Source organism: Lethenteron reissneri, chromosome 12, assembly GCF_015708825.2.
Source record: "Lethenteron reissneri isolate LAM-NWPU_2019-01 chromosome 12, ASM1570882v1, whole genome shotgun sequence".
NCBI lineage: Eukaryota > Metazoa > Chordata > Hyperoartia > Petromyzontiformes > Petromyzontidae > Lethenteron > Lethenteron reissneri.
Window position 1 is genome coordinate 4,649,615 of NC_083790.1, and position 13,535 is coordinate 4,663,149.

General features: G+C 42.4%; 1 protein-coding gene across 1 annotated transcript in view; it reads left to right on the plus strand.

Moving 5' to 3' along the window:
- Positions 1 to 1,569: 1,569 nt before the first annotated feature.
- Positions 1,570 to 13,535, plus strand: part of EXD3 (exonuclease 3'-5' domain containing 3) — a 95,062-nt gene continuing 83,096 nt past the window's right edge. The window contains 6 exon segments of the mRNA XM_061550260.1: positions 1,570 to 1,576; positions 4,762 to 4,853; positions 6,110 to 6,277; positions 6,882 to 7,049; positions 12,484 to 12,537; positions 13,370 to 13,509. Of these exon segments, the coding sequence (XP_061406244.1) occupies positions 1,570 to 1,576; positions 4,762 to 4,853; positions 6,110 to 6,277; positions 6,882 to 7,049; positions 12,484 to 12,537; positions 13,370 to 13,509 (629 nt within the window).

Here is a 13,535-nt window from a genome sequence, read left to right on the forward strand (position 1 = left end):
CGACTCAGCCTAAAAATGACTACCTGGTGCAGTGTGTAGTAAACACCCCCACTTGGGCGTGATTGTTGGTGTAACCCCAGTCTCAAACGTCCTCTGGTTTAACACCGTTTAAGACACGCCTCGAAAGAAAGCTGTCTCTGGTGTGGACCAATCAGTTTCAAAGACAATGCATAGATAATTATCAGAATGTTTTTTTTTTGCATTCTGACCACAAATATTGTGGTTAATGCAGCCATGATTCCTTGTAAAAGGTTTCAGTTTGGTGTTTTAACATCTTAACACCTGTTTTGTTGCCAGAAAAAAGGGGAAAAATTATTCTCATATTTTGGTACTGGCAAAGGAGGTCCCATGATAATCGATTTCAAATCGAAATTGCAATTTAAAACCATGTGATTAGTAAACTGCAAAGTCTGCGATTTTTTTGCGATTTGAAAAGTCCTATTACTTTCTCATTGGAATTGTTTTATTGTTTATGATTATAACTCATTTAAATTTACAATTGTTCTATGTTTGATTGTTCTATTTCAATTAAGCCATTTTAATAAGGGGCCGTCCATAAATGACGTTACGCAATTTTTTGACGATTTTTTACCCCCCCCCCCTCGTCACACGGCGTCACAAAAAGTCAAAGCTCTGCCCCCCCCCAAAAATAAAACATGCTTCAAATCGCTTTAAACTATTGTCATTGTAGTGCGTATTTAATGTGGCGCTGCACTCTGATGTTGTAGGAGAAAACATTTATGAAAAATAATATTTAGTTAAGTAGAACGTCTTGTCTATATTTATTTAAAGTTGTGCATTTTGATGTGACGTCACATTTTCACCCCCCCCCCCTCCTCGTCACACATCGTCACACATGTCTGACCCCCCCCCCCCCCAGGTGCGTGACGTCATTCATGGACGGCCCCTGAGCAAATCGCAAAGGCTGCGAGTTTTTGCGATTTGAAAAGTCCTATTAATTTATTATTGGAAGTTTTATTTCATTATTATAACTTTATTTATTTAACTTAACAATTGTTCTATGTTTGATTGTTCTACTTCAAATTGTTTTTATAAATATATGTTGGAAGCAATTCATACCTTTTAAGTTCTCATCCTTGCATGATAATGATAATCTATAGAGCAGTTCATATTTTGATGACATCATGTGCCAATGCCCCAGCACATGTTTCAAATATTTAAACGGAGCTTAATTTTTTTTTTTTACATTTATCGCAAATCGCCATATCTGCCCGGAAACAAATCGCAATTAGATATTTACCCCTAAAACAATTCAACCCCTAGGCGCTCAGCACCCCCAACAAGGCACATTGTCAAGCCACGCGGATATTGCGTAGCCGGAAACAAGCGGGGCGACGCCACCACCAGCAGCCAATCGACATCCGCACGTGGTTACCAATTAAAGAAATCCATTAAATTGAGCGGCTTTGAGAGACTCGAGTGTGGGAGGTTGTGTGTGGACTGCTCTGGTGGTTGGAGGTGGACCTTCAGGACGAGTGGTGGACTGTTTTGTTTGGGGGGTGGTGGTGCTGGTGGTGGTGCTGGTGGTGGAAGCGGCTGGAGGATGAGATGAGAGGTGAGTTCGAAGCCGGCTCTGTGACTCTTGTATGGCTCCGGATTGTTTAGGTCTGGTTGGGTGGTAAATGCGACGGGTTGTTAATCCACTGCTGGATGAAGGCCTCGTCCTTCTCCCCTGCCCTCGTCACTCTGAGCCACGGCGGCTGTGGTTCGTCGAAGAGCCATACTTCACCGCGCCGGTCGCTGGCGCGGGTTTGGTGGAGACCGCTTTGGTGATGTAGTTCGTCACTTGTGATTCGCCACATCATCATCATTATCACTATCATCACCACTACCACCAACATCATTTTCATCATCATCGCCATCATCATCGCCATCATCATCGCCATCACCACTACCACCATCACCACTGCCACCATCGTCACCATCACCACCATCATCACCACACCATCATCATCACCATCATCACCACTACCACCATCATCACCACCACCATCACCACTACCACCATCGCCACCATCGTCACCATCACCATCATCACCACCACCGTCATCATCACCATCACCACCATCTTCACCACCACCATCACCACCATCATCATCACCACCCTCATCACCACCATCATCATCACGACCACCACCATCACCACCATCATCATCATCACCACCATCATCATCATCACCACCATCAAGAAACCAGTATCCTGTGGGTCCCGCACCAACACCCCCTAGGTTGACTCGGCCTCAAATGATTACCTGGTGCAGTGGTGTGTGAAACATCACTAACTAGGGGGGTGGAGGAGAGACAAAGACGGCCTCCTTCCCTCGTGTGCCGGTAGTCTTCACAGCTGCTGCTCGCCAACAGCACTTGCCCCTACAGCCTGTTGAAGGCTACACGGTGGATCTTTGTCTTTGTATGCTGTACTGTACGTCGCATACAGTAACTACTCGGGTGTGCACGACGATAACCGTGCTATAATGTAACAAAAACTATTTTAAATAAATACTGTTACAGTGTACGCAGGGTGGTGATATGCCGCTTGTACGTTTAACACACCGGTGTGTGTGCACACAATATATTTTTGAAGTATTTGCAGTGATTGGGGGAGGCCTTCGTCTGGATAGATAATGGTTGGTAATGAGACTGTACTGTTTTAGTATATAAGGCGCAGTGATTAACAACATGCACCGTAGAAACGTTATGCCATTTACAATATCAGATGCTGCTTTAGTTCGCAGTGCTGTATTACTTTTTCCCACCGTCACATTTGACCTCATCTCGATATTTGTGATGATAATCAGAGGGGGGGACGGTGCCTAAAAAAATCCCAATGTTGTACTGAACTATGAGTCCGGGGTCTATGCTCCCCGCCATCCCACACCGGGATGACCAGCGTGGTGAAGTATCGCCAATGAACCTCCCACGACTTGCCAGGTGTGGTGAGGTGGGGGGGGGGGGGCTCATCCAGCAGTGGATTTGCACCAGGGCTGTCTGTATACACACATGTACATGCCTCAGATGATGAAAGAGAAAAAACCACATGGGCTGGACTTGAAATTCTCAGATGATGTAAGAGAGAAGAACCACATGGGATAGACTTGAAATTATCAGATGATGGAAGAGAAAGAATCACATGGGCTAGACTTGAAATTCTCAGATGTAAGAGAGAGAACCACATGGGCTAGACTTGAAATTCTCAGATGATGTAAGAGAGAGAACCACATGGGCTAGACTTGAAATTTTCAGATGATGGAAGAGATAGAACCACATGGACTGGACGTGAAATTCTCAGATGATGGCAGAGAGAGAACCACATGGGCTAGACTTTAAATTCTCAGATGATGTAAGAGATAGAACCACATGGGCTGGACGTGAAATTCTCAGATGTAAGAGATAGAACCACATGGGCTAGACGTGAAATTCTCAGATGATGTAAGAGATAGAACCACATGGGCTAGACGTGAAATTCTCAGATGATGTAAGAGATAGAACCACATGGGCTAGACGTGAAATTCTCAGATGATGTAAGAGATAGAACCACATGGGCTAGACGTGAAATTCTCAGATGATGTAAGAGATAGAACCACATGGGCTGGACGTGAAATTCTCAGATGATGTAAGAGATAGAACCACATGGGCTGGACGTGAAATTCTCAGATGATGGAAGAGAGAACCACATGGGCTGGACGTGAAATTTTCAGATGATGTAAGAGATAGAACCACATGGGCTAGACTTTAAATTCTCAGATGATGGAAGAGAGAACCACATGGGCTAGACTTGAAATTCTAGAAATCAAAATCAGGGGACAAGATGCTCCATCATAGGACTCGAGTGGTGTTACTTTATTAATAACTTTGACATATATTGGAGTGATGGAACCAGCATGTAATAATGACACACTTAACCTTGGCTTTAAAGCATTTTTTTCCTCCATGAAAGAAGTTTCACAAATGTGCCCGGCAGAAGGCTGGCAGAGCGAGGCACACCATAAACGACATGATTTGAGTTTTGGGTTGCGTTATTAAAATGTTTCCAACCACACCTTGAAATTCCATCCTGAAGGGCAACATTAATTGTTTTAAAAGGACATTAAAAATGTTGCTTTGCAAGCCGTGAAGCACATTTCATTCACATACAGGGGAAAGAAAGGGGTAGAGTAATGGTGACTTTCTTGAGTGACTGTCAAGTTTTTGGCTAACATTATTTGGTGTTTCTGCATTGGCAGTTGTTAAATAAATGTTGTATCAAGGAAACAAACTTCTTAACCAGCGTCAGCATTTTGGACGTCAGCGCTGTCTCGGTTAACTTCATTTTGGAAAGCCAACAAACCAAAACGTTTTGTTTTACACGTAGGCTTTCGCGACCAAAACGTGTTTTTTACGCTATTGTGTGTATATAGGAAACATCGGTGTCCATGTACTCCCATGTACAATATTTATTTTACGTGTGTGTTTAAAAAAAAATCACTTTATGACATTTTAGCATAACTTTGAATACTTATATTTTACACACGTGCTAATACTATACTGTTCTCTTTTTGAAACTGATGATTACTGGTTTTGTAAGCTCTCTTACACAGCTTACTCCTTCTTTGAGAATCTTACAGAAATAGCCAATGCCCTAAGGATAATAAGGTTGCAGCTGAATAAATGTCACGTGTCACTGTCTTTTTTGTTGTTAAAATGCAGGAATAGATTTGAGAAGAGGTGTAATTTTTGCAAACTTTTACCATCGTCTTTCAGTGATAGTTTGAGAAAAGGGACAATTTATCATGATGGAGGACGGATTTGTACGCAACTTGGAGGAACTTTGGAATAAAAAGCAGCCGAAACAGGTGAGATGATTCATTAAAGGCTTAATAAACCAAACATGTATCAATAATAATTCCAAATAAATATTACTATTAATGTGATCAGATGTTACTGAGTGAAGTGATAAATATGAAAGCCACCAATCTGCCTTACAGTAATATTAGATGTACTTGTTTAATACTGTAACTCAATGTGATATTATTTTGTAGCTTTCTGTGTAATAAAATAAGTAACCAGACCTACATTTTGTATCTAGATAAACATTTTTAATAGTGTTAGTCTTTGGGCCTTTTGGCCTTCTATACTCGTGTTAACCAGCAGCATTTGTTAAAGTAAACACACTTTTTACCTATTTTCTTGGTTCTTTCGGTAAAGTCACACAGCAAGAAAAAATTATTGCTGTGTGGATTTCACACCTGATGATGATTGCCTGTTTGCAGTCAAAACGTCGTGAGAATTTTTATAGTTTTATATTTTTATTATTTTATTATTTCCCTTCTACGTGACTTTACCGAAAGAATCAAGAATATGAATCCCTGCAGTCACGAAAGCTTTAAATAAATAAATAAAAATTACCTGTTTCGATCGTATGGATGTCAAAGCTTTTGATTTAACATAAGTCTAGAAGGCCAGTAGACTAAAACATGTCACCATTGTGTGGCTATAGGGAACAGGGGTTAATTTTCCTCGATTCATCTCGAACTATAATACACCTTGCCAGCAGAGAGAAGTGCATCAAAATACACCTTCACGAAACCTGCTGTGACCAGCATGATGAAGTATGGTCAAACCACCATGACCGATAGAGTGTGGAGAGCTCCTCATCCAGCAATGGATTGACGAGAGGGCTATACGTGTACGCATAATAAATGCGTACGATACAAAAAATTCGTAATTTAAAAATTGCAACAATTTTATTGAATTTTATTATTATCTGATGGTGTCTTTGAGTTCTGCGCCTTTTGGTGTCATCTGGTCCAACCCATGTGAAACTAGGCTCTAAGGAAAGCTGTCTCGGGTGTGGACTAATCAACTTCAAGGACAGTGCCTATATTATCAGAATTGTGTTTTTTGTTTGCATTATGGCTGCAGGTATTGTGGTCTATGCAAACATGACTCCTTGTAAAAAAAAGGTGTCAGTTTTGTTGCCAGATAGAAGGGTAAAAAAACAATGATCAATTTTATTGAATTCAATTAACGGTTCCATATTCACTCAAGGCAAGGACAATTGAGTAAAATGTGATTTTTTTTTTTACATTGCCTTTTTCGTTGGCAAAAGATCTTGGCGGCATGCCAGGCTCGCCTGGAAACCGCGGTCGATCCTCGCAGAATGCTGGTAGACATCTTGGAGGTGCGCAGTGATTGGAGGAGGGGCAGAGCTCACCTTGCTCACCACATCATAACGGAGTTTTCCAACTGGGTGGCCAGCCACCCTTCCCAAGGGAAGGTACGACACCTGACCTCGACTGTTCATTTTGTATCGATGGCTATAAAAACCTGAATGATGAATGGGCACATCAGCCATGATCTGTCCACTGCTGGATGAAGGCACCTTCTGTCATGGTCCATCTAGCTCCTGCATTTCAGCTGATTACATTACTCTATATCTTTGGTTCCCTCCTTTGCCTGCCATTCCTACCAATAGTCTCGACCACTGGCCAAATTTCTAGAAATGTGTCCTGCCCAAAACCATTTTTTATTAACATTAAATATGATGTCTTCAACTTCCATATGTTATATTATCCATGTGTTTAAAATGTTCTGTTTCTCATTTACAAGCATGCACCTCTCTATGCTTCATTCCTCACTTTTCAGCTTTTGTTCCATTTTCTTAGCCAGTTTTCCTATTTAAAATCGAGATGGATTGGTGGAAAAGGTTTTGAAAATTGTGCAATTGTAAATTTATTTTTGTGAAGTTCAGATGCTGCCGCTTGATTGTCGAGAAACCAATCTCCACGCACACCGCTTGTTAGCAGTGGCACAACCTCAACAATGCACTTGTTTAGTGCACAGTGCCCTTGGTTGACTGGCTACCTGCACAACTCTTCCAGGCGCTGCCATGTGACTGGGAACTGCAGGCAAGGGCGATCCGACTGCTTTCATCCAGCCAGGGCTCTACCATGGACCCGTTCATTCATATGTATCAGCTGGAGACTGCCGATCGCCAGCATCTCATCAGCGCAGTGAAGGGTCTTCAGAAGAAAGACAGGTATCAAGAGGTGAGGCGTGGTGGGGTGTCATCGGCCACACTCATGATCGGTCATAACCAGCACTTCTTGCGTATAGCTTTGTATCGCAACTAACAAATCAGATAACCAAAGGACAGCCTCTCGGGAAGCTGAATAGATGTCTTCAATGCAACTGCTGATATTTCAACATTCGCAGTGCTTCATAATGTGGTCCACGGTCTGGTAAGAAGTCGCATGCTGCAGGTCTCGCTCTTATTGTCCGCTTAAATAGGTAGTGGCCGCATCTTGCCATGGGTGTTTTTTGAGGAAGATCTAATTCAGGGGCTTCAATGGTTATGTCAGCAATGAGACATTGATTGGGGATGGCTCTGTTGTCCAAAGCGATTACTCGTACTGGGAGAGTCTCTAAATATGAATAATGGTTATATTTCGGGTCTCCCCACAAGACCTATCTACAATGCCAATGCCAATTAGCTTTCAAAACGATGCACTACGCTGCTCCCGACGCGGCTATCTGGCTTGACCACCTGAATGTGAAATTAACATATTTCTGCGGAGGGAGCTGGTAGGAACGTTGGGTTGCTCGGTCAATGGCCAGGGTCAACGGCGGCGTGGTGTATTCCGCAAATATGCCCGACTGTGAGGGCGGGCACAAGCCGGCGGGAGTTGGTTAAACGTTGAGTTTTATAAGGGCACCACGGGGTGACCAGCCCCTCCCTCCCCACCCAGCCCCTCCCCACCCTCCCTGCACGACGGACGGACGGACACAATAATCCCCTGTGGGCTGGTGTAACCAGGAGGTTCCTACCAGTATAACTGTTGCGCTGCATCTACATCAGCCATACGAAAGAAGAAGCTTTAAAAAAGTGATGTATTGCTCAAATGACCCTGGATGGTGGTGGTCATCTCCTGTTGAAAGCCCTGAGCCAGTGGTCGAAATTCCACATTCCTATGGATATATGCCTATACGTCAATCCATTGGACAACCACTGCTGAATTCACGACAAAGTGGTATTCGTAAACATTACATGCTCAAATTACATTCTGATCTAGATTGAACATACTTTAGAACTGGGATAAAGGGTGGCACTTGTGAATATATGGATATTAGAGACGTGTGTGTTGACCAGGGGTCATTATCATGATCATCTGTGATAAATCAACTGCTGGATGTAGAATGAACCCGTGTTGAATTGAATTGGGAACGGAATGGATATAAAAAAAACTGTGACATTTGATTTCAGTGTTGTGGGTAGGAAAGGGGTTATAGTTATGACCGAAACTAATAGTTGATGAACCTAGGTTTACAGCAGGAGAGTTGTGCTGAGCAAGGGTTGTGCTGGACTGTTCATGATTACGCTTGCAATTACCTTTGACGAGTGCGTTTTCCATAAGATATCCTTGTGTTCTTGTTTACACAGCCTGTGTCTCGGTTGACTCTTAATTGCATCGATGCAGAAAAGTGTTTTTTAAATATGGGAAAGTATGTACATATGTTGAACTTATTTCGCACTGTATGTAGCCAACTGTGCTAATAGGAGGTATGGGGGAAGGACAACAAACAAAACACAAAAATCAGTTATAAAGAAATGAGTTTTCAATTTACAATGTGGATGTTAAAGATCCTTCGACATCAAAAAAGGAGTAGGGCACGCATACCCGCGTCAAATTTCAAACTTGCAAAACAATTACCCGTAAATTACTTAATCGTGTTTGACTACAAAACCATTGCGAGGTTATTCCAGACTATTCAATGTCCCATTGTAGCAGGACCCCCATAAAAAATTTGTTTTTCGGTTCGTTGAGGCTTTATTGTTGTAAATAAAGGGCATGGTGATAATTATTTTCTCTTTGACATATCTGTGCTCCGTTATAACCTCTGAACCTTTTAAAGGGCACTTGTTAGACATTCACTTGATCACCACATACGATGAGCACTTAGTACAATTATCTCGGCCACCTTGCAGGAAAAGCCTACAATATCTGATAGTATTCCCTGAACATCTTCATTCCAAGTACTAACCAGACTTAACTCTGTTATTAAGTTCTCAGAGGCTAAGCATTCGGGCACAATGAGGGTGATTTCGTGATAAGATAAATTATAATAATTTCCCATTCGCACAAACATTGGTGGAAATGGCACATTCCTGCTATGGTGGGGGTAAAGTCTTTCTACATAGGAACACGACTGTCATAATATACAGTGTACATACAACATTGGTTAATTATTTATTTCAATTGTAAAAAATATTAAGGCCGTTGTGACAGCCTGGATGACTGTTTTAGTTTACACTGATTCAAAGTCAATAATAGTCAGGCACAATTGTTTTTTATATTATTTGTATCTTCTATGTATGTATGTGGTCAATGGTAATAGAAAATAAACTACTAAATCCAGCTTGCTCACACGGTTGGATGGCCTCACTGCTCTGTGGACCGGCCACCTGAGTTCAATTCCCGGCGACTGTTAACATTGGTGGGCGAGTGATATCTTGGGAATGCTCTCTTCTTCAACCTCTACTGATGCTCGAAGTGCAATCTGGTGAAACATCCACTTTGACCAACACGGTTTGGGGAAGCAATGAATTGACGAAGGGCTGTTTATTGTTATTTTATTAATGGGAGGGTAATTGATATATAATGCTTCATATCAGTTTTTTTGCATTTTTAAACAGGAGAATGATTGCAGCCTCATTCCTTAATTGAGTTATTTCATTTACTTGTAACCATTTAGTAAATATACAATGAATGATATTGGCGGCGGTTGATGTAAAAAATATGATCGATGTAAGCAGTCGTTCTTTGTAATTGTAGTTGATTTTTCACGCGAGTGTTTCTCCAACTGTGTGAAGAAACAGCTCTCCGTTGGTTTCCAGGTTGTACCACACGTTTAAGGGAATGACGTCTGACGTTTCGATATAAGCTCCCGGCACGTGAAGTGAAACGTCGGACATCAGGCCCAAAAACATCGTTGTTACGACCTGAAAACACATCGGAAATTTCTGTACATCCCAACTGTCAAAACCCAACGCTTGAGCGTGAAGAAATATTCAAGTTCTCCACTAGAGGGTAGCATGACTCCTCCCTGGGAGCGCTTTCTATCGCAGTGCCTATTGATCATCGTCCGTATCACAGGGACTCGAATACAAGGGCTGGTTCCCAGCCCACTGACGTACTCTTATAGCCGTTGCCGGAAGAGGATGGGGAAGCAATGAAGGAAGCTGTCCTGAGGAAGTCCATGTCTCTTTGTACACTGCCAGTGATTAAGAGCTGTGTTTTGTAACTGTATTGATGTCACAATTAAGTTCACTAAACAGTGCATTGGGAACCTGGAAGGTTTTAAACTGAGGAATTCAGAGGTGAATAATATTTCCTCTTGGCGTGCCCCAAAAGTGCCTCCGGAAGAAAGCTTCGATCGGTGGTATGAAGCCAGTTGTGTTGTGGATCAGAAATACGAATTATGACAAACAAACAAAAAAGGGAAAAAAAGCTTAAAAGAGTGCAAAAAGAATGACCGAGAGTTACATGCCCTAAATTACACTGACAGTCTGCAAGAAGAGCACTTGGATCGGACAACGACCATAAATCGGAGACATTGACTCTAAAGAAAACACATGTGGGTTTGGGCAGGATATATTGCTAGATTGAGATGGAGCGATGAGATCAGCTCGTGCGCAAGAGCGAGATGGTCTGTGGCATCGCAGGACCTTGAGGGGTGGTGACAATGTACACAGTAATTCATCCAGCAGTGGCTGGCTGATGATGACGGTGATGAGTATTTGTAGGGCAGTTGTGCTGGTTTTTTGTATATGCTTGTCCACAAGTACTTGCTAGGGTAAGTACATGCTTGTACACGTGAACGCCCTTTGCCTGTTGGTGTATGCATTCGTTTTCTTGTGTTTCTTGCCAAAATCACACTGGCACGGACTGTCCTAGTTTGTGCCCCCCCCACACACCTGTAATGGCCCTCAGCTTCCGGGCGTAGCACAGGTGTGGCACGTTAATTGTGATACAACTTGTTAAAATAGGTTTTGTATTGCTTGCATAATAAGACGTGACAAAAATAAAATGCTCAATTTTATTCACGAACGAGCAAGCCTTAATAGATACAAATTCTGCAGCGCTTCAACTCCATTTGGTTGTTTGTACAATTGAGAATATTTGGTCTTCCCATGCACAATAAGTGATGTCAGACCTACGGTTAAACATACCTTCGTTTATCACACGCATTACATATGCACTGCACGTCGCTTTTGTAAATGACTGCTTATAAATGCAAGCCGAGCAGAAAAATGAATTGTTCTGCCACTCTCCAGTAAAAGCAGCAGCAGCCAGCGTCGCTGTGTTCTGCATGGATGGGCTCACAAACGGGCACTTGTGTGGAAACATAACAATGACACCAGCAAGCTGGCGGATTAACAATGAGACAAACTTTTACTATTTAAGCAGACTTTGACATAGGCCAAAATAGCTTTTTTTATCCCGAGCTGATGCCATGACTCACACACTCCTGTATTCTTTTGCCAAAATAAAGCTTGAGCAACAGCGGAGCACAAAGCTCTGATAGGACCTAAACTGATAAGTCCTGCCTCTCGACCATTTATCAGTCACTTATTGGTAACCAGACACAATGCAGGGACACAGGGCATGTGATGGATTGGTTTGTATTTGAGAGTGGTTCTTTTTTGCCATGTTGCTCTGTTCAACTGCAGTAGCACACGGTATGCATATGGATTTGGTTGATGATGATGATGATGTATGTATGTATGTTGAACTTCTTTCGCACCATGATGTAATTTTCAATTTCAACCATTTGAGGGTAGCATGCTCTCAGCTGTGCAATTATACATGAAGCCAGTCCCATAATATTGCAATGAAAGTCCGGCTGATGAGGTAGCTAGTCCTAATTGTGGCAGCAAATACAAATCTCCTCCAGCGTACAAAATCGGTGACGCTCGCGCGCAAAAATGCCATCGCTTTTTTAGATCGAGGGGGTAGTTCTGAAAAACATCGCCACGTCTCCACAGATAAGATTTTGTTTTCCCGCATCACCGTAACACACCAGCTCCTCTCAAACCCTTCCCCTTGGCAAGTCTCGTCTTCCGCCGGGCTGTGTGCGGGGCTCGGCTGAGTTTCTCGGGGCGCTGTGAAGGGGGATGTTTGTCTTCCTGCCTGAAGTCCACGGGGAATCACTGTTGACCGCTCGCACCGAGCACCAAGCGACCGGATTACAGTGAGCTTTAGCGTCCGAAGCGGTGCCGTTTTGATTGAGGATTTCCGCCTAAGCGCCCGGTTTATTTGCCAAAATTCATAGGTTCACAAACTTTACTCGCAAAGCAAAAAAAATCCTTCGGAAATGCCAATGTGTACACGTTCATTTATTAAGTAGGTAAATAAATATAAAAGTGATACATTTTGTTTTCAGAAATATTAATCATCAAACACTGTTTTTTGTTGTTTACAGGCCGCTCATTTGGCTAAGAAAATGCATTTGCAACCGTACTTGAACTTCAGAGAGGCATGTACTTTGCATTAATACACCTTGCCAATTTGATCTGCAACAATACTTGAAAAGCATTCTGTACTCTTTTATCCATATATGAATCACTGTTCAGAAAGTACATTTTTTTAAGGACATAAAGTACATCTGCATATGCATGCATGATATTATAATCATAAGACTATTCCATGTTGCAGCACTTCTCATTTACACATGTATGCACAGCATTTTATAAATCGGACCTTAAGAAATTATAATACTTACATTTCGATTTAAAGCTTTCGTGACTGCAGGGATTCATCTTCTTGGTTCTTTCGGTAAAGTCACATAGAAGGGAAATAATAAAATAATAAAAATAAAACATAATAAAATAATTCTCACGATGTTTCGGCCACAACGCAAGCAGCCGTCCTCAGGTAAAGACCAGGTCTGTCGGAACGTCGTGAGAATTATTTTATTATATTTTATTTTTATTATTTTATTACTTCCCTTCTACGTGACTTTACCGAAAGAACCAAGAAGATGAATACTTACATTATTTTCCCTACGGTATAAAATTTAATTTTGAGGGATGGAATGAAGGCATAATGGTTAGTGTGCTGTGCTATGAACCCGGTGACTTAAGTAGTATTCCCGGTCATGGCTAATTTCGGTGGCGCGTGACATCTGATCTGCTCCTGGACATCCCATTTCACCAACTCGCACTGACCAGCGTGGTGAAGTATGGTCAAACAGCCCACATGACTCGCACGAGGACCTCATCCAGAAGTGGACTGACAAAATGGCTGTACATATAATTGATTTTACAATCAAGTTTTAGGGCACTCATCCTTACCATTGCCCCCCTCAGCTCTGCACGCCACTGCTTCTCCAAGACAAGCTGAGTGTGGTTGAGGGTTACGTGTCCAACTCGCCCGAGCTGCAGCAGGAGCTGGTGCGACTCCTCGATTCCTGGTGCCATCCGGACTTCAACCTGGGGACCCTGCTGCAGTATGTCACGCATGCCAAGTGCACAT